General features: G+C 43.1%; 1 protein-coding gene across 1 annotated transcript in view; it reads left to right on the top strand.

Annotated features, from left to right (window-relative positions):
• Window positions 1-21,297, top strand: part of chrna7a (cholinergic receptor, nicotinic, alpha 7a (neuronal)) — a 40,160-nt gene that overhangs the window by 13,273 nt on the left and 5,590 nt on the right. Inside the window, exons 5-7 of the mRNA XM_033641867.2 lie at window positions 2,996-3,075; window positions 12,137-12,304; window positions 12,391-12,585. Of these exons, the coding sequence (XP_033497758.1) occupies window positions 2,996-3,075; window positions 12,137-12,304; window positions 12,391-12,585 (443 nt within the window). The remainder of the gene's footprint in view (window positions 1-2,995; window positions 3,076-12,136; window positions 12,305-12,390; window positions 12,586-21,297) is intronic.

Genomic DNA, 21,297 nt, shown 5'->3' with positions numbered 1-21,297 from the left:
ATTATTTTTCTCAAACATAAAGCAACAATTGGTTTTGGCTCTGATCTTGTATTCAAAATATGTAATTAACAAGCACATTGGCCGAGACTGTCCAGACCAGATGCACAGATTCCTGTAGTAAAAGCGGTTTGCTTTAATATTTAAATACCTTGTGAATGAAGTTGGATGTGTTGGATGTGTTTTGTGCGCTTGGGGGACATTTCCATGAATAAAACTTTCCAACAAATGGAGCAGAACAGGAAGCCTCAGATAGCGATTTAGGGATGTTGTGTTTTGCTCATGATCAAATGAACGTGCATCCTCTCATGATCAGTTGGCATTCATCAAGTTGGAACGAGGAATTAATGACGAGTGTGTGTGGTTAAGAGGTTTGCTGATAGGTCAAACTTCATAAGATACTTCAAGAGAAAATAAAAATTTTGTTGCATCAGACCCATTGCGAAATCTTTGGAGTAAATGTGCTTATTATTTTTTTTTGTTCCAACCAACACACAAGTTGCAGCAAACATCTAACTATTCTTATAAATTACAATTATTAGCAAATGTATTTATTTATTTATCATTCATGTATGTCTTATGAATAGACTTAATTTGACAAAACCGTATTCAGGCAATGTGTACTAGTTTTAAAGGTTCTGTTAACGATTGGGTTGAGCGGAATACTCGGATGAAACAAGTGTCCGGTACAGATAATGTACTTTTTACGATATGAGTAAATTGTGTCATAATCTGTACTGATGATTAAGGAAAATCCTCATTTGGGTAGCGGTGTTTAACCCTTTGATATTTGGAGTGACATCACTTTTCTTGTGCTGCTTTCAGACACCTTTTTCTAACATTTAAAACTTTGAATCCTGCGCAAATTGGTGCCATTTTCTTCAAAAACATGGGAAACAAAGGCAGTGAACAACTTGGTAAAAAATGTCCCACGTATTACGCAAAAAATAAAATAAAAATTTAGATTTTTTGGGGGGTTTTTTTAAATAGTGAAAAAAGAAAAAAGCTGGGGAAAACTATATTTATAATAATAATTATTATTATTTATTTATTTTAATTCAAGTTTTTATTGTTTTGAAAGCTTGGTAAATGGCATACATATATTATTTTCTGGGCACACATGAATACAAGGCACATATTTTTATAATATGTAGGTGTACATAAAAAAAATTAATAATTCTAACAATCTATTACCCTTGCGATAAAAAATGATCTGAAGCTCAATTCTGAGGCTGTTCTGTATACTTTTCTCATAGGTAATAAATATTGCAGCTTCTGATTATCCATACAACTTCTGATTAGGCCCAGCCCACTTCTGACATAAACCCCGCCCACTTCGAGTACAGATATAGATATTTAAGGTGGTTGAACAGATACAGACACAGATACAGGGAATAGTGTACTCGTCCATCCCTAGTGTACGACATTCACAGCATTAATACAGCAGCAAACCACTATTTACTGTGTAAAGATTTGGTGGAGTATTGTTGGTCTGAGCAGAGGATTTAGTCACATTCCCTCTGTCTCTGCTTTGCACTGCGCAACAGTAGTTGCCGCTGATATCGTGACTGTGGTGTTATGAAAACCCAGCACCCAACCTCCTGTTTAACACCGTTAGCCCTGTCAGCATGGTTGCTGTTGTTTATCACCTGATTCTGGAGTTGGCACCATTAGCTGGTGGCCGCTGGCACAGCAACCTGTGCAGACAATTCATACACTCTGAATTTCGCAGAGAAAGGGCATATGACAGCATGCGACCGATTTATTCCCTTCAGAATAAACTCTAAATAAAACAGAGCAGAATACAACTTTATTTCACACCAGAGTGGAAAATCGCCTTGAGCTCACCAGAACATAAAAGCTACCTGAACAAAATATTTATATATATATTCAGGTGGCTACATGTCAGAACATGCTGAAATATTCAAGCTTCTGCTCTTATTTCATGAGGTCTGCAAAGCACCAGACCTCATGTGGTCACAGGACTTATTCAGAATATCCTGCAGAGAGACCCACAAGCAGGAAATGAAAGATAGATGCAGCCCACTATAAACAATGTGAAACCTCCTTCCCTTTTGGAATAAGAAATGTGGATATCTATTTTCCAAACTAAGCATTTACATTAAAAACAAGCTTTGGAGATCGATATGAAGCATATTTCTTTGTTAGATTTTAAACAACACTAAAGGGTTCATCAAAAATGTTTTTATAAATGTAACAATCTTGCACATACAGGCTATGTCCTGTTAGATAAGCTGCTTTCAGAGAAGAACATTACACTTCAGGGTTAGTGGTCCTCTTCAGTTTAAATGTATTCAGTACAGTCTAGACGAGAGCTTTGGAGCAATAAATCATTTAGACAAATGAATAAATTTGTATACAAAAGATGGAAGAAAGAGCATTTTATTTCATGTCCCTAATGGAAAATGCTATCAAGATCACCATTAATCAATCTTTAAAAGAAAGATCTGAACAAATCACATTAGAGGCACTCTCCTCTCCCATCCACTAATGAGGGAAAACGCACTGTACTTCATTTGTCATTGTCCCTCTGAGTAAAGCCTTGATTTGAGACTCTTTGAATTAGACGCTGCTGCAAGTTAAAAAAATGTTCCTCTCTTTCAACTTCAGCTCAACCATAACTCAACCTCTGGGGAGTTCATTTAGAGGGAGTGAATTGTGGGTAGCAGGGGAGAATGAGGGTAACCACTGAATAACCATCTCTGGGGAATTGTTGCATCAGTTGTGACTCCTCGTGTGCTGTGTACCTGCTGAATTAATGAGCTAGAGAAATATTTGTATTTTCCCACCACATCTGTTCGGCTCGCTGTTTTTGTGGCTTATCCAAATTTGATGTTGCATCCTCGTAATTAATAGCAGTTCTTGCAAAGGTTATATCAGTGTGTGAATTTATTCAAATGTTTTTTCCTCTGAAGCTGTACTTTGATTACAGATAACGCTGCGGTAAATACTGATGTAGCTGCATGTTTGTCCACAGCGCTGATGAAAGATTTGATGCTACTTTCCACACCAACATTGTGGTCAACCACTCGGGCACCTGTAGCTACTTACCTCCAGGTAAGAGTCGTAATCTCAGCCAGCCCTCACACCTCAGTATCACACGAACAGAAGTCTGCTCATTGGAAATGTTAGATGGTAAATTATGCTGCTATTGTTCCACACATGAAAATATTTAAACCTTTTGATACATTCTACTTATTTTGGAAAACACCTGCTAACTTACATAAGCAGCAATGTAAAGACTGTCCTTGATATCAAATGAAAGACGTGCCATTTCTCAAACAAACCACAGAGCTAAACTTTATATTCTACTTCTAAGACTAAGAGAGAATGCACACAGGAAATAGATTTGTGGAGGTTATTTATTATGTGATGTAAAGTAGCGTTGTGATCACACAGTTATAGTTGTCGAAGATTCTCAGTCATCCAGGTCATGGTAATCATAAGTGCTATATCGTAGGCAACTGGACCTGCTTGACTTTCTTGAAAATGTTTTGTCGCTCATCCAAGAGGCTTTATCAGTTCTAACGGACTGCGGAGTCGCAAGCCCCTTTTACACTGCCAGATTTTCTGCAAATGTTGGGCCGATTTGCAGGCAAGCTGTGAGCGTTTAGACACACAGAGCCGGATTGGCGAGTTGATCCGAGGTGCCCAATTTTCCGCCTGGTAGGGTAGTCATATTAGCGGAACCCTTTTAGTTTAAACAGACCGAGGCGGCCTTCTGCAACGGGAGGGGCTGTTGAAGACTTGTGGGAGGAGCTGTTGATGGTGGCGCACATGCGAGCCACTGGTGGTGGATAAACAGGAAACAGCTGATAGCAGGAATTAGCGAGCTGCTAGTAGCAAGAGGGAAACACAAACCTGACAGACACTGTAAAGATGAGCAACTGAGGAGACAAGGAATTGCGCGCCCTCCTTGCCCTCGCAAATGAAGAGGCCATTAACCGTCAGATGACGGGGACGGTGAAGGATGGGTCGACTTACGAGAGAATTGCTGAAGGACTGACCAGCTGCGGCTTCCCTCCCACGTCACTGTTTACGTCACACGCTGAGCTACACGTTTTGTTACTTGCTCACACCCCCCATTGCTCCAAAAAAGGCGCATTCTGTATAAACAAAAGTAGGTAGGTGGCATTTTGCTGCACTCCCCGATTTTGTTTTTATACTGCCAATGCTGAAAGAAGACTGATTGGGCTTTCCTGCAAATTTGCACAATTCCTGTTTAAAAAGGGCTACAGGCTTTAAACTCTTCGTGGGTGTAAACCCTTACAGAGTCGTTGAGGTCACATGTGAGCTGATGACCCACCCGGCTGTCTTTGTCGTTTGGGGTGAGTTGAGTCATCTGGAAAGGGATCCCAAGACTGCATTGTAGGTGGGTGATAAGTAGTGTCGTAGTCCACCTCCTCTCTAACGATGGCCGTTCCAGTTTGACGTAGATGGCTTCTTTCACACCTCTTTCAAACCGTCTTTCTACTCTGGCCAAGATGTGAACATTTCTGCCCTTGAAGGAATGTCCCTTCTCCTTTAGATGTAAATGGACAGCCGATTTAAGTTAGAGCTTTTAAAAATGTGGTAAGAAATACAAAATGAAGTCAATCTTGAAGGCATTCATATTACGACTTAAAAAAAAAACACATTAGACAGCTATTTGCACTGAGAACCTAAGCTATGATTGCAATGGCATGTCAAAAATATTTGGACCGTCCATTCGTCCATCCATTTTCATTCATATATCCGAGGCTAGGTTTTGGAGGCAGCAGGTTCAGTAAGGTATTCCAGACGTCCCTCTCTCCAGCAACATTTTCCAGCTCCTCTTGGGATTCCTGAGGCGTTCCTAGGTCATCTTAGATAAATAATTCCTTCAGCATATTTGGAGTCAACCCCAGGGCCTCCTACCAGTTTGATGTGCCAGAGAACCTGTAACGGGAGGCACCCTGGAGGCATCCTGATCAGAAGCCCGAACTACCTCAACTGGCCCCTTGGTCAAGTTGTGCTGTAAGATGACTGGTGTTACTTTAAATAACCTACAGCATCTGTATAAAGAGAGGGTCACCTCTAAAGCTCGGTCTATTGTCTCAGACTCTTAACATCCCCTCCATGTTGAGTTTCTGATGCGTCCATTAGGGCGGAGGTTTTGCCTCCCTATATGCAGCACGAAGCATTACGGACTGTCCGTTGTCTGCTATTTTTCTTAACCAGCAGTGACCACTAATGTCCATGATTTACCCCTGACAGTGTGAGATACTGGATACTGTCTGTTTTGTTATACCCATGACTACTGTCTGTATTTCAGATTGCCCCTCGGGGACATTGAAGTTTACCTTACCTTACCTTTTAATGCGAAGTAGCAGCAGCTCTGCTCCAAACTCTCTCTGGATGTCTGACCTCCTCACCCTTTCTCTAAGGCTGAGCCCAGCCACCCTACAAAGAAAACTCATTTCAGCCACTTGTAACCATAATCTCATCTTTGTCTGTCACTACCCAAAGCCCTGGACCATAGGTGAGGGTAGGAACACAGATGCACTGGTAAATTGAGAGCTTTGCCTTCCAGGTCAGCTCCCTCTTCAATACAATGGTCCAGTGCAACGCCTGCATCACTGCTGAGCCACACCAATGAGCATGTCCATCTCACACTCCATTTTACCCTCACTCAAGAACAAAACTCCGACATACTTAAACTGAACCCAATCACCAGAAAAAATACATTGTAAGTTCTGCAAACTGCACTGTGTTACATTTGTACTGTGCTTAGTGGATGGGTAGGTATATGCACAAAAAACACTTAGGAAGTTAGGAAAAGATCATGCTTAGGCTTTAACTATGGGGGCACAATCTCACTATCCCTGCAGACAATGCATCAATGTCATGGTAAGAAAATACATTTTTTGTGGCACCATTCCTAGTGGACGCACAGTGATGTGATGCTAAAAAACACCCATGATTGGTGGCTAAAAAGCCACTGGAAATGCAGTGATGACTCCCTAAAACTCAACCGGTTTTGTTTTTGTTGGTCTCAAACAGTGGCGTACAGCTTTTCAGGCGTCCCCCCAAGGTGTCATGCCATCCAGCATCCCCTTTACCTCCTGATGACAGAGTCAGCTCATACTCATCACTTTAGAAATGTTGATATTATACGTATGTGACATGCAAATGTAAAGCATTTGGGGTTTGCAGAAACATATAAAGTGCACATTTTCTTTTTTAAGGTTATTTTTGGCTTTTGCCTTTTATTGACAAGACAGGTAAGGCATGAAAGAGCTGGAATCGAACCCACAGCTGCTGCAGCAAGGACATTGCCTTTGTACACGAGCTACTGGGTGCCCCGCCAACATTTTCTTCTGGGGACTGGGCTGTTGAACTCATGATATATTTTGTATCAAAACTTTTGTCGTCATAAATAAAAAGCCACTAGATTTCTGGGAGCAGTAACTATGATGAGGAATTATTATTTCATCATAAATGATTGAATTGAATTAATTTGCACAAAAATGGATTTTACTTCCTGTCATAAACGCGTTCATCAAACAGACACAGTCGTTCTCCTGATTCTATAAAATGTATCCTCAGCAGACTGCTAATATTGTGCTGTATAAACTTGATAAACTGTACAAACATTATGCTGTATTTACTTTGGGGATTTCCTCTGTTAATGAGAAAACAGCAGCTGCTGCTGAGTTTTTATGAATGAGAGCTTTGAATAAGCTCCCTGAAGCTATCAGCATATTTGCATTGGCGGAAATCCAAAATACTGATTGATTATGTGAATAAGTTGCTCTAATAACACTTTAATTTGGGTTGTTTACTGCTAATGAAATAATTTCAAATTCTAGGAACTACATGTGTTTGCTTAGATGAAAAGCTTGACACCACTCTCATGTCTTAGCTTAGTTCAGCTAAGCTTTAAAACTGAAAGCAGGTGAAACAACACATTTCTGCCCAAAGGTAGAAATGTCTGACTGTTTGCACCTTTAAAGCGAACTGATTTACACATTATATCTTGTTTCTCTCTCAAAGATTAAATCAAATTGTAAGTTATGGTCTCACTGGCGGTTACATGGCCGACTGTTTCTTGGCTGGGAGCACTGACTAGTATCTTTTACACTCTAGTTTTTGTACAGATTAAAGACGTAAGATATGACATGTTATTAATGAGCTTTGGAGGTGCTGCGAGGTGAATTTTAGTTACCTTTGGAAAGAGCTAGGCTAGCTGTTTTCTCCCCTTGTTCTCAGTCTCTATGCTAAGCTAAGCTAAACTAGCTTGGTGTACAGATGTGAAACACCATAGTATGTGTTATCAATCTGATGCTGGTTTGGTCCTCATAAAGGGGCTGCTAACTATGGTGGCCAACACACTAACACAGATGGCCCAATCTGGGGCCAGTGTTTAATGTCCATTCTGGGCTACTGTAGAAACATGGCAGCAAGGGGTGGCCAGTAGATCAGTTGGGAAAGCAGGCGCCACTTGTACAAAGGTAATGTCCTTGCCGCAGCAGCAATGGGATTCCAGCCCATGGCCCTTCACTGCATGTTGTGGATTTTGGGGGGTCCTGTCTCTCCCTATTTCACACTTGAAACTGTCCTTTCATGAAAGGCAAAACGTCCAAAAAATAATACAAAAAAAAGAAACATGGCGGTGCAACACGGTGACGAGTGTGCACTCCTTATGTAGATATACTCTACTCAACTCAAATTTAACTCCATTGTTCTGCTGGGGGACTTCAACGCTCACGTGGGCAATGACAGCGGGACCTGGAGGGGCGTGATTGGGAGGAACGGCCTGCCCAATCTGAACCCGAGTGGTGTTCAGTTATTGGACTTCTGTGCAGGTCGCAGTTTGGCCATAACTAACACCATGTTCAAACATAAGGATGTCCATCGGTGCACGTGGCACCAGGACAGCCTAGGTCGCAGGTCAATGATCGACTTTGTAGTCGTATCATTTGACCTGCGGCCATATGTTCTGGACACTCAGGTGAAGAGAGGAGCAGAGCTGTCAACTGATCACCACCTGGTGATGAGTTGGATCAGATGATGGGGGAAGACGCCGCGCAGACCTGGCAGGCCCAAACGAGCAGTGAGGGTCTGCTGGGAACGCCTGGCGGAAGAACCTGTCAAGATGATCTTCAACTCCGACCTCCGGGAGATCTTCGACCGCGTCCCGAATGGGCCTTGTTCCGCTCTGCCATTGTTGAGGCGGCGGTTGCGAGCTGTGGCCGCGAGGCCGCTGGGGCCAGTCGCGGCGGTAATCCCCGAACCCGCTGGTGGACACCAGAGGTGAGGGGAGCCGTCAGGCTGAAGAAGGAGGCCTACAGGGCATGGTTGGTCTGTGGGTCTCCGGAAGCAGCTGTTGGGTACTGGCGGGCCAAGCGGAGCACAGCTCCTAGCTCCATCGAACAGTGACCTCCAGCTCTCGCTGGGACGGTTCGCAGCCGAGTGTCAGGGGCGAGGTCCTTCCTCAGGTGGAGGAGTTTAAGTATCTCGGGATCTTGTTCACAAGTGAAGGTAGGATGGAGCGGGAGACTGACAGGCGGATTGGGGCGGCGTCAGCAGTGATGCAGGCGCTTAACCGGTCCGTTGTGGTGAAGAGGGAGCTTAGCCAGAAAGCGAAGCTCTCGATTTACCGGTCAATCTACGTTCCAACCCTCACCTATGGTCACAAGCTCTGAGTAGTGACCGAAAGAATGAGATCGTGAGTACAAGCGGCCGAAATGAGTTTCCTCCGCAGGGTGGCTGGGCGCAGCCTTAGAGATAGGGTGAGGAGCTCAGACATCCGGGAGGGACTTGGAGTAGAGCCGCTGCTCCTCCACATCGAGAGGAGCCAGTTGAGGTGGTTCGGGCATCTGGTAAGGATGCCTTCCGGACGCCTCCCTTGGGAGGTGTTTCGGGCGTGTCCAACCGGTAGGAGACCTCGGGGCCGCCCCAGAACACGCTGGAGGGACTACATCACCCGGCTGGCCTGGGAACGCCTCGGGGTTCCCGTGGAAGAGCTGACAGAAGTGGCTGGGGAGAGGACTGTCTGGGCTTCTTTGCCGTGGCTGCTGCCCCCGCGACCCGGACCCGGACCCGGATAAGCGGAAGACGACGAGTACAACTCAAATTTATTCATAAAGCACATTTAAAAACAACTCACGCTGACCAAATTGCTGTACAAAAGGAATAAGATGCTACAAACACAAACATAACAGGCATCATAACTGTCAGGTGCACAGCTCACACATTTAGAGACACAACACACACAGTCACGCATCAGAGAAAGCCACATCAGGGGGACTGAGACGCTAATGAATAAAAGTAGGTTTTGAGCCTGGACTTAAAGGAGTCAGTGGTGAGGGCAGATCTGATTGGGAGGGGGATGCTGTTCCACAGTTTGGGGACAGACACAGCAAAGTCACCGCTGAGCTTAAGTCTGGAGTGTGGGACAGCCAGGAGCCCCGGGTCAGCTGACCTGAGGGACCTGGACGTAGAATAGGGGGTTCAAGGGTCAGCTCATTCATTCTAATGAAAACACAAAGATTCCTATTTTAAGGTGATTATACAGCGAAGAAATTGTGCCTGTTATATTTAATTTCTGCCTCTGAATTCCCCTAAATTCTACACACTGAATCTTTAAGTGCAGTGGAGGTCCATCCTGTGGCTTCTTGACCTCTCCTGACACATTTCTATTTTTCATTATCTGAATTTTATGCAGTGTAATGAATGTGCACATTTTCAAAAGATTGCTGTTGGCTGTAGCTTCATATTTAATGGACAGATATCAGATTGGTGTTCATCTAAATCTCGGGAAGACAGCCAATAAATGTATTTCCCCAAATTGTAGAAGTGTTGCTGTAATCACTTTGAGTTTTAAAATGGTCTTATCCCATTAACAGTAATTAAACTCCACACACATGGGCCCGTCACCACCACACTCTGTCAGTGACACTTTGAGCAGTGATGCAATTTTCCCGAACAAGCCCCTACTGTCCTACTACTGCCAGACTGTGCATCCGAACAGACACTTTCTATAAAACCATTAACCCACCCATACACACACATGCATGGACAGGGAACACTCTGAAACAGAAGGCCTTCCTGTCACAGCTGGTGTTTACTGCTCTCCCTGGCACGCTCCTCTTCCCCCCTTTTTTTCTCTTACCACGCAAAAGCACTGGCCTGCCTCGCCTCAGCATCTTAATCAATACGGGCGTAAATGGCTCCATCATTGAATTTCTTCTGGATTGATTGCCTCTGTCACAAGCAAATTGCCTCTCAACTTTGTTCCAAATGAACCCTCGTTGAATGCCGTACTGGCGCAAAATAGCCAGTCGCCGCTGGAGCTCAACACGACTGCATTAAATGAATAAAACTGTATGCAGATGTGACCTCGGCCGCCGAATCATTTCCTGGTAACGTGTCTTTGTCACTGAGTTTCACTGCAGTAAATAGCAGTCATTCTGTTTTTTTCTGCTTCCCATCTCAATTCATTCCCTGCTGATGGCACCGAGAGAGAAGAGAGACCTTGTTTACTGCCGACATCTCATATCTTTCTTAAATATGGATGGAAATTAGTTTGGTGCCTGCCTCTCCTGAAGGATTACCGGCCACTTTCATCTCATTGTCATATTGGATTTTTTACTCTTGTTAAGATGGATGGCTCTTGGACTCCATATCTCTTCGGAGTAAAACCTCTTGCTGCCTTTGAGCTGTTGGGTGCTATCATTTCTTTTCCAATCTCCCTGTGCTTCTTTTATTCCAGAGTAGTTGAATACGCTCTCTGCCAGAGCGCTGAATATCACTCCATCAGTCAGTCTCTTCAGTAGCTGTCGACAGGTGAAGTGTTAAAGGGAAATGTCGGTTTATTTCAACATGTCTCCTATCGTCCTAAATTTGTTTCAAGTGACTAGTGACATAAAAATAATAGTTAGCATGTTAGCCGTTAGCCTAGATAACGGGGCGCATAGTAGCGTCAGACCTGCTAAAACGTAAGTGAACGGGCAACCTTCAAGTGCAAAGTTAGTCCACTAAAGAAGCTTTTTTTCCACAAAGACCACCTCATATCGTTAGGTTAAATGTCAGAGAACATATAGAAAACGACATGTAAACGTGTTGTCCTACCTTACCGGTGTGCTGCCATGTTTGTTTACCATTTAGCTCTGCTTTCCAAAGTGCGGCTGAAATATATCTCACGAGCTCTAGATAAAGCCCAGCTGGATACTACTCCAGGTGGAGGTGTCTCGTCCTCGGTCACATCCAGACCTTGAAAATAAGGCTGCAACCGCTCCCATTCCTTGCAACAGAGGCATTCCTCTTCTGTGGGCATTGGGGCACAGCATTCATAGGTACACCACCAATCTCCAGAGCTACGCAGCCTTGCAGCAGCCATTCCTCCTCTCTCGTCCTCTACCTGTTGTGCCTCTCTCTCTCTCCTCCTCCGTTCTTCAATTTCACAGAGCTCTTCGCCAGTATATTCTGGCTCAAATAAATAAGGGCGGCCATTAAACTCTGCAAAATCAAATTCCTCCTCCACAAAGTCCAAGTCTGGCAAAAAGTCAGCCATTATTCTATAAATCTTTAATAAAATAAATGAATTAACTTTTCAGGTTACTGTCCAGTTCTGCCTTCCAGCTGTTCCTGCTTGTTATCGCGCGATTTCAGACACAGTATGAGATCGCTGCTTGTTCTCGTGATATTTCGGTCTGGATGTGACCGAGGACGAGACACCTCCACCTGGAGTAGTATCCAGCTGGGCTTTATCTAGAGCTCGTGAGATATATTTCAGCCACACTTTGGAAAGCAGAGCTAAATGGTAAACAAACATGGCAGCACACCGGTAAGGTAAGACAACACGTTTACATGTCGTTTTCTATATGTTCTCTGACATGTATCCCAACGATATGAGGCGGTCTTTGTGGAAAAAAAGCTTGTTTAGTGGACTAACTACCGTTCACTTACATTTTAACAGGTCTGGCGCTACTATGTGCCCTGGCTGTATCTAGGCTAACGGCTAACATGCTAACTATTATTTTTATGTCACTAGTCACTTGAAACAAATTTAGGACGATAGGTGACAGGTTGAAATAAAACGAAATTTCCCTTTAAAGTAAGTCCTTCTTTAATTTGTCTTCTCTCACCACAACAGGGATCTTCAAGAGCACCTGCCACATCGACGTGCGCTGGTTCCCTTTTGATGTTCAGAGATGCGACCTGAAGTTCGGCTCCTGGACATATGGGGGCTGGTCTCTGGACCTGAAGATGTTGGAGACGGATATCACCAGCTACATCGCCAACGGAGAGTGGGATCTTGTCGGTAGTAAAACTCAAAATGAGGATTTCTCTATAACATTTAACATAATTTCTGCCAGATTAAACTGTGTTTTTTTTTGTCTCTCTCAGAGGTTCCAGGGCGTAAGAACGATCGTTTCTATGAGTGCTGCGAGGAGCCGTACCCTGACGTCACCTTCACCGTGGTGATGCGGAGACGGACCCTCTACTATGGCCTCAATCTGCTCATCCCATGTGTCCTGATCTCCACTTTGGCCCTGCTTGTCTTCCTTCTGCCTGCTGACTCTGGGGAGAAGATCTCACTGGGTTAGAAATGCACATGCACACACAGACACTGGGACATTAAAGGAAGATTCCCCCCCATATAAACATTTACAGTCCCATTTCCACTGAGCAGTACGGTAAACGGTACAGTTCAGTTCATTACACTTTTTTTCCGTTTCCACTGTGAAAAGTTGTGGATGGTACCAATGGAACCGTTCCGTACCGTCCCCATTTTCGGTCCCCCCTCTGTTGGGGTACCTAGCACACAGATCTGGTACTAAAAGGTGGAGCTGTGAACACTGCAGTCTGTTGATTGGTCAATAGTGGACAGTCACTCTGCTCAGGGCTGAGTTGTGGCTGGTTTTGAGGCTCATGTAACCACTGTTCATACTGTGCAGAGTTTTATTAGTAAACTGTAACTATAAAATGAAAGGATGTTTTGCTGCCTCTCACAGAAGCTGTAGTTTAAAAAAATAACTTAATCCACTGGGCCGACTGCCGGCAACATTTAAGGTGGAACGTTAGCTTGTAATGTTACTCAATGTATTAGTTGAAGAGGCACACCTTAAATTTCACTTTAACAACTTTGACCATTACTTTAGTTTTTATACGACATACGCTTTTAGTAATGTGTGGATCTTCAAGCGTTTATATATATTAAATTCGACGAAGTCCTCACTTGGATAAAGAAAAAGCATCAGGGATCATCTTTTCGGAAGACTCCGGCAACACTAAACCCCTGAGCTTGCCTGAGAAGGACTAAATGTACAAACCCACTATTTTTAAATATCCCATGGAGAGAGACTCTCACTGCAGCCTGTTTTATTTTGTTCTGAAAATGTCGGTGTGCAGCCTCATTCTGTAGACGATAAACAAGGTGCAGACTTCCATCTGTGTCACCGGTAACAAGGAAATAGTGATAGGTAGTGAGTGCTGGATGGAGCAGTGAGTGACAACAACCCTGCCCACATTTAAGAGTACTGCTTGCAGTGGAAACACTAGGGTCTAGGTACCATGTCTGAAGGGTTACTTTTGGTTCCAAAGATACCACACTGAAAGGGTTTGATGGAGACGGGGCTTATGTGGAACGGACTTCGTGAAAAGAAATTGTTTTCTCGTATGCCTCCGCACCGAACGAAAAATCCAAAAACTGAGCAAAGTCTTGATGAATTGAAGTCATCCACTTTTAACAACAGCAAACATTTGTTTACAGACTCTCACACAATTCGTGCAATACAATCCAAGTCTCATTTGTCCGGTCACATACTCAGTACTTCCCAAACAGACAGGCCTTTCCACTAGGGAACTGAACGTAAAGCAAAAATTATCTGTGCTCTCTTTGAAGCACCATTGACAAAAACAGTAACTTTACCTTGCTTAACATGGGAGCTGCTTGTCTTCTTCAACCAGTTAGACTGTTTGTGTTATTTTGTGACATTGGTGTTTTAAAGGGTTAGCTCGGATTCAGCAAAGTCACACAAAAACACAGGCAAACTACCAGTCGGGGCAGCGGTAGATCAGCAGCTCACATGTTCAGTGATGTAAAATTACCTGTTGAAGTCTGGCTTTGAAGAGAGCACAGATATGTTTCACTTTTAGTTTAGTACCCTGTCAGAAAGGGGTGTCTGTTTGAGAAGTACTGAGCGTACAACTAGAAAAATGACACTTGGATTGTACTGTATGAATTGTGTGAGAGATTGTAAACAAATGTTTTGATATAGTTTTGCTGTTGTTAAACGCAGCCCCCTATGACTTTAATTCATCAAGAGATTTCTCAGTCTTCATTCACGGAGGAGGCATGTGAGAAAAACCCACTTTGTTTATTGGATTTTTAAGTGAAACAACATTTAAAGGATCATTGTAAAAAGACAGCAGTAACATTAACATTACATTACATAACAATATTAACAGCAACAGTACAACATGTATGTATATAAACCATATGTACATGCAAGATGAAGAAAAACTGACAAAACAGGCGTGACAGCACAAAAAACAAACCAAAAAAACAAAACCGAAAACAAGCAAACAGGCAAACAAAACACAAATAAAATCCCCAAATTTTAAAACAAGAGTTTACAGATCAACAAGATCAAAAACAGTCCTTAGCCCGCTTGGCAGCCAAATGTACACAGGGCAAGTCTCATGCATAGATATTCGAAGATGTGTTCATCTGGAACTGCAGGGAAAAGGAGTCGCTTTACATCAGAGAAGAAGGGAATCCATGTTACAGAGAATTTGTTTATAGATCCTTTGAGAGTGTCTGACTTTTTTCCAGTTTTATGCAGTTTAAAACTGCTTGAATCCAAAGAGAGCACAGGAGACTTCCACCGGAGCAAAATTAAACATCTCGCCAGGAGAGTGACAGAGGCAATTACCTCTGTTTTTGTTTAAGTCAGTTGCAATGTAAATGGAGTGACCCCAGACTGTGAGGTAAGAGAATATGGTTCGATCTGTGTGCCAGTGATTTCTGAAAATGTGTTGAAAATATCTGTCGAAAAGTTAACAAGGGATGGGCAGCACAAAAACATGTGGACGTGATTACATCTTGCACAATTGGCATCCACATCCTGATAGATTTTGGATACTCTTCCTTTGGTCCAGTGTGGCCTATGAATAAGTTTACATGGCAGAAGTCCGTGCCGAGCACAGATACAGGAAACGTGTACCCATTTGAGCGCCTCGTCCCATTGCTCTCCAGTTATTTCCTCTCCCAGTTCCTCCTCCCATGAGGACTATATGTTGTGAAAACAAAGTTTTCTTGACAAATTCAACATAACACCGGGTGCTTAAATGATAAACAAATGATCATTTGGGGGGTGAAGTGTTTTCTTAAAGCAGCATTGCAGGCGGTGCAACGCAATGTTCTTTCATTTTTGGGAACATTGTTAAAAACTGAACATGCAGTGCACGATCTTCAGCTGAATTATTTCATTGTGCTTTTTAAACTTTAAAGTAGTTGTTGTCATACACATCGAATGACCAAAAAAAACAGCAAAATATAGACACTGCAGTGCAATCCAGTGCAGCTGTCCAACAGCACAACAATGCTGCCTTTGTGAAACTTTAATCTTTCTTTTATAGTTATTGACACTTTCTGACAGAGGGGTTGATTCAACTTGGTGGTAAATTTGACTGCAGTTTGTGATGTTGTTGAAATGAAATGAAAGTTCCTCTCATACTTTCCTCTGTATGAGAAGGAGATAGAAAAATAGCTCCATCATAGTTTAGGTAAAGGAATTTGGAGGATATACGGCACATACTTCCACCAAGGCTTCACTACATTTTTTTGTATTCAATTTGATCTGCAAGTGGATCTGGATCGGCTGCCAAGCACACCATTTGATAAACATCACTGAATACATATGCAAAATTTTGACATTCAAGTGCATACACAAGTTAATGAGGAAATAGCAGAAGGGCTCCAAAGTATCTTGTCTTTATCAGAGGCATATGGTGGTGAGGTTGCCGATTGCAACCAACCAAATGCCCCTCCACAGCTCCCTAGCTTTTGAGGGCCTGCAGTGACCTTCAGGTGATGTAAAAACGCAGAGGGCCCTCTGTAGAGCCAGTGTTTGGTTTGTCCCTTCTACTGCAGAAACATCGCGATTAGGGTTGGGACTCGTTAGGATTTTAACGATTCCGATTCCTTACCGATTCCTTCTTAACGGTCCGATTCCTTAACGATTCCTCTTACCAATTCCTACATTATATTCATTATACTTGCTATACTTAAACAAGTATATAATAAACACAAATGCAATCATACAAATACAAAAACTTTATTCTAACTGTTGCACAGTACAATTAGATGAAAATACACATTTGTGTGTGGTGTGTATTTCAGATTTAGAGCTTGTATCATCTCCCTGAGAATATATAACAACAAAAAGTGATTCTCTGATTTCTACAGTAACACTATTACCTCAAATTAACCACAACAATGTAATAAATACTTATATGCATTCATGCTTGGGGATTGTTATTTACGTGACAACACCTGAACAGAACACACACAGACACACTGGCTGTTTGTTTCTGTTCTCCCCTCGCTGGAAGTCTCGGACCTCCCGCCGCCCGCCTCCGCCTTGATTAAACGCTGAAAATTAAATAAAAGAGGGAGGCAGGTGTCTCCTATTTTATCTTATTTTGTTATATTTCTCCCTCTCCCCTCGCTGGAAGCGTCAGACCTCCCGCTGCCCGCTCCTGTCTCAAACACAGAGGTCTCCCTCTCCGCTGAGCACCCACGGCGCATGCCCGGCCTGTTAAATAGCCTGTAACCATGACAACTGTGTGACACAAACTCAGTGCTTTAGTGATTAGATAATGTCGGGCTTGGTCGGGTTCAAACAGAAATATGCGGCCCATGCCGCATTCTAATGGAAATGCACGTGACGTTTTTTTATTTTTTTTATTTTATGTTGACTTTTATTTTGCAAGAACCGTTACGCCAAATATGATGGAACCAGTTCCGGAACCGGAACTTTGGACCCGGTTCCAAAAAAGAACCGGATCCGGATCCCAACCCTAATTGCGATGCAACATAGCGAACTCTGCGGAAGAGGCCCTGCGTCCTATGCAGATATAAAGCTCATTCTAAGCTTCCACAATTCTTAGTCTCTGGTGATTTAACACTAATGAAAACGTAGTTATGAATATTATATTCCATTTCTGCCAGTAGCTCCCTTAAATCTTGCACACTGGAACAAACCACAGAGAGGACTAGTTTGCATGCATCCATCCGTACACATTCAGATTTGTATGTGCAGTATTTTCTAAGGCTGCTGTTGGCTCACCTCTGTGTCCCTTGGCTGCTGTTTCAAATTTGTAGTCGATATGAATCCGAAACATCCCTCCATACATTTTTTTACTGGCCTTATAAGAGGATTTAAATTGTAAATTGAGATTGACTGACAGCTTATCTGCACCTCAGTGACCTGCAGGACACCTCTCACTCAACATTTCATCAATACAAAATTAAACACACGCACACACATTATACAATATGATAGTGTGTTGGCGTCGGCTCTAAACACAGAGTTGCTGACATAATTTATGCACATAAGTGAATCATCAAATAATTTCTGGATTTTAACACTTACTGTTGATGAGGTGACAGGTTTTCTACAAATACATTTACTTCTTACTGTTTTTTCTCAAATGTTTATGACGCCATTACTGCAAAAATGACATGACCTTCGAAAGCCTTTATCCTGCTATACGCTCACCGGCCACTTTATTAGGGACACCTGATCAACTGTTGCCAATCTCGTGGCAGCAACTCAAGATGACCTGCTGAAGTTCAAACCGAGCATCAGAATGGGAAACAAAGGTGATTTAAGTGACTTTAAATGTGGTGTGGTTGTTGGTGCCAGACGGGCTGGTCTGAGTATTTCAGAAACTGCTGATCTACTGGGATTTTCACACACAACCATCTCTTGGGTTTACAGAGGATGATTGTTGGTGCCAGAGGTCAGAGGAGAATGGCCAGACTGGTTCAAGATGATAGAAAGGCAACAGTAACTCAAATAACCACCGGTTACAACCAAGGTCTGCAGAAGACCATCTCTGAACCAACAACACGTCCAACCTTGAAGCAGATGGGCTACAGCAGCAGAAGACCACACCAGGTGCCACTCCTGTCAGCTAACAACAGGAAACTGAGGCTACAGTTCACACAGACTCACCAAAACTGGACAATAGAAGATTGGAAAAACGTTGCCTGGTCTGATGAGTCTGGATTTCTGCTGCCACATTCAGATGGTAGGGTCAGACTTTGGTGTGAACAACATGAAAGCATGGATCCATCCTGCCTTGTATCAAGGGTTCAGGCTGCTGGTGGTGGTGTAATGGTGTGGGGGATATTTTCTTGGCACACTTTGGGCCCCTTAGTACCAACTGAGCATGGTTTAAACACCACAGCCTACCTGAGTATTGTTGCTGACCGTGTCCATCCCTTTATGACCACAGTGTACCCATCTTCTGATGGCTACTTCCAGCAGGATAACGCACCATGTCACAAAGCTCAAATCATCTCAAACTGGTTTCTTGAACATGACAATGAGTTCACTGTACTCCAATGGCCTCCACAGTCACCAGATCTCAGTCCAATAGAGCACCTTTGGGATGTGGTGGAACGGGAGAATCTCATCATGGATGTGCAGCCGACAAATCTGCAGCAACTGTGTGATGTCATCATGTCAATATGGACCAGAATCTCTGAGGAATGTTTCCAGCACTTTGTTGAATCTATGACACCAAGAATTAAAGCAGTTCTGACGGCAAAAGGGGTCCAACCTGGTACTAGCAAGGTGTACCTAATAAAGTGGCCTGTGAGTGTATTTTATAATTTCATATTAAAATGTTTAGAGGCTTTCTGCCATGTTGACTTTACTGTTTTAACACAGGTCGATGAATACAGCTGAAAACTAATGAGATCATCATCAAATCAAATCTTTTACAGCCCAAGTGGTTTCGACACGGAGCCAACCTTTCTATTATCCTCCCAATTTTTCTCCATCCCCAATAACTTTATATCTTAGCCCATTTGTCTCCTGGGTAATGAGTCATTCTGTGAAAAACAATGGTTTTTCATTAATCCACTTCCTCTGTGGCCTCGTGAAGTCATCTGATAATCAGCACTGAGTGAGTGACTTAACTGCCAGTGGACCGAGAAAACGGTTTAATCTTATCTCAATTGTCACAGTTGACTTGAACGTTTGAGCCCATTTCATGCATAAATTACACAGGCTTGGTGGAGACAGTGTCTGCGGGTGGGTGGTGGTGGCAGTAGGGGTGGCAGTGTGTGTGTGTGTGTGTGTGTGTATGTGTACTGTATGCAGGAATGGGTGTGTTGATTTATGCAGTTTGTGCCTCCTTCAAATCATTAGAGTCCTGCATCACAGCTGGATCCCTTCATTAACCAAACACTGGTTTAAAGCCAGATATGGGTGTGTGTGTGTGTGTGTGTGGGTGTGTGTGTGTGTGTGTGTGTGTGTGTGTGTGTGTGTGTGTGTGTGTGGGTGGGTGGGTGGGTGGGTGCATATGTATTCCTTCTGATGTTTTAATAGCTCATAAACAGAAAGGGGAAATAAGAATTGCTCATGTGAAGTATAATGTTCTTTTATGTAGATTTTAATGCCCCTTCAATGTGTTTGAAAAGGTTTTAATAAGTGTGTGTGTGTGTGTGTGTGTGTGTGTGTGTGTGTGTTCACAGATCCACTGTATATGAAGTCAGTATATCAGCCCAGCGACGCGTTGATTATCTGGGAATGGTGAACACTCGTTGAGAAATTTGTTGTCATGGCAGCGTTTATTCCCAGATTTAATTTCAGTAAAATTGGGCTGCTGTGAGAGTTATGTTTGTAAAACGCACAAATGATTCAACGGGAATATTATTTTTTATGAATCTTAACCCTCATAGTCTCTGCATTTTGCATTTGCATTTTTATATCAATGTTATAAATCATATTTCACAGAATCTTATTCACACGTTTAACGAGTCGGTACGTCTAAAAAAAAAAAGCGAAACATTTCCCGTGTGGTATCTAGCTATGCACACAGTTAAGGTTTCATGTGTAGAGGCTCTGACATTTGCATCTCTGAAGCATCTGCTTGCATCACTGTACAGCAGAGGTTAATGGAATTAAAGGTACACTGTTGGTTACTGTTGAGTGACAGTGAGAGCCAACACCAGAAACACTCAGCTTTGTGCACTTGGCATTGCGCCACCATTTTCATAGCTCCCTCTTTGATGCATGCTGCTTATGATCTGGCACCTGGTCATTACCTTTTTATGAAGTCCGGACCTCACCTGAGGGCTTAGCCTGTAAACATCCCGCTCACAGCAAAATAAGCAGAAAATAAGAAAATACAGACAGAGGGCGGAGTCTCTGCTGAAAAATACAACACCACACACTTCAATTGGGTCATAAGTGATCATTAAGAGAGTTCAGTTTAGGACTAGATGTTACAATCCCTTCACGTACATACTTGAGACTATGAGTGGGAGTGATAGTGCCGTCTAAGGGCTTCAGAGTGGGAGCCAAAGAGCTAAGGTTAGATGGACAGAAAAGTAGGATAGAGAGACGTCTGTGCAGACTGAACTGTCCACTGCCGTAGTGGGCCGTACACTCTACCTCCCCCTACTCCCTCATTTTGATGGGAGAAGTGAGAAGAAACTAACAGGAGAAAAACTTACCTAACGTTAATCAAGGTGGAATTTAACTGGTTGATTGTTGGTGCACTGTGAGTGGTAGTTGGAGCCATGCTGGGGAAGGGGTTGGGGGTTCAGGGAAGGTGAAAGTTTCATTGGGGTCATCAAGCGGGAGACATTACTTTTGTAGAAGTCTATATGTTGTTTTTCAGGAAAATCCTGCACTGTACCTTTTACGTTTGTGTGACTCAAAGCATTTAAAGATAACATTTACAAAAAGTGGCCAGCAATATTTTCTTGAAACAGCTGACAGTTAACTTTTTGGAAAAAAAAAAAAAAGTTCCCTATGTCAGCATGGGTTTTCTCTGGGTACTCCGGCTTCCTCCCACAGTACAAACACATGCAGGCTAGATTCTTGGTTCTGGTGACTCTAAATTGTCCGTAGGTTTGAATGTGACTGTGAATAGTTGTCTGTCTCTATGTGTCTGTCCAGGTTGTACCCTGCCTCTCACCCAGTCAGCTGGGATAGGCTCCAGCCCCGCCCGCAACCCCCAACAGGTTGAGCTGTTACTGAAAATGAATGAAAGAATCAGCAACGT

Source organism: Epinephelus lanceolatus, chromosome 2, assembly GCF_041903045.1.
Source record: "Epinephelus lanceolatus isolate andai-2023 chromosome 2, ASM4190304v1, whole genome shotgun sequence".
NCBI classification, from domain to species: domain Eukaryota; kingdom Metazoa; phylum Chordata; class Actinopteri; order Perciformes; family Serranidae; genus Epinephelus; species Epinephelus lanceolatus.
Note: the sequence above shows the minus strand (reverse complement) of the source record. Positions and strands in the feature narration are given on the sequence as shown.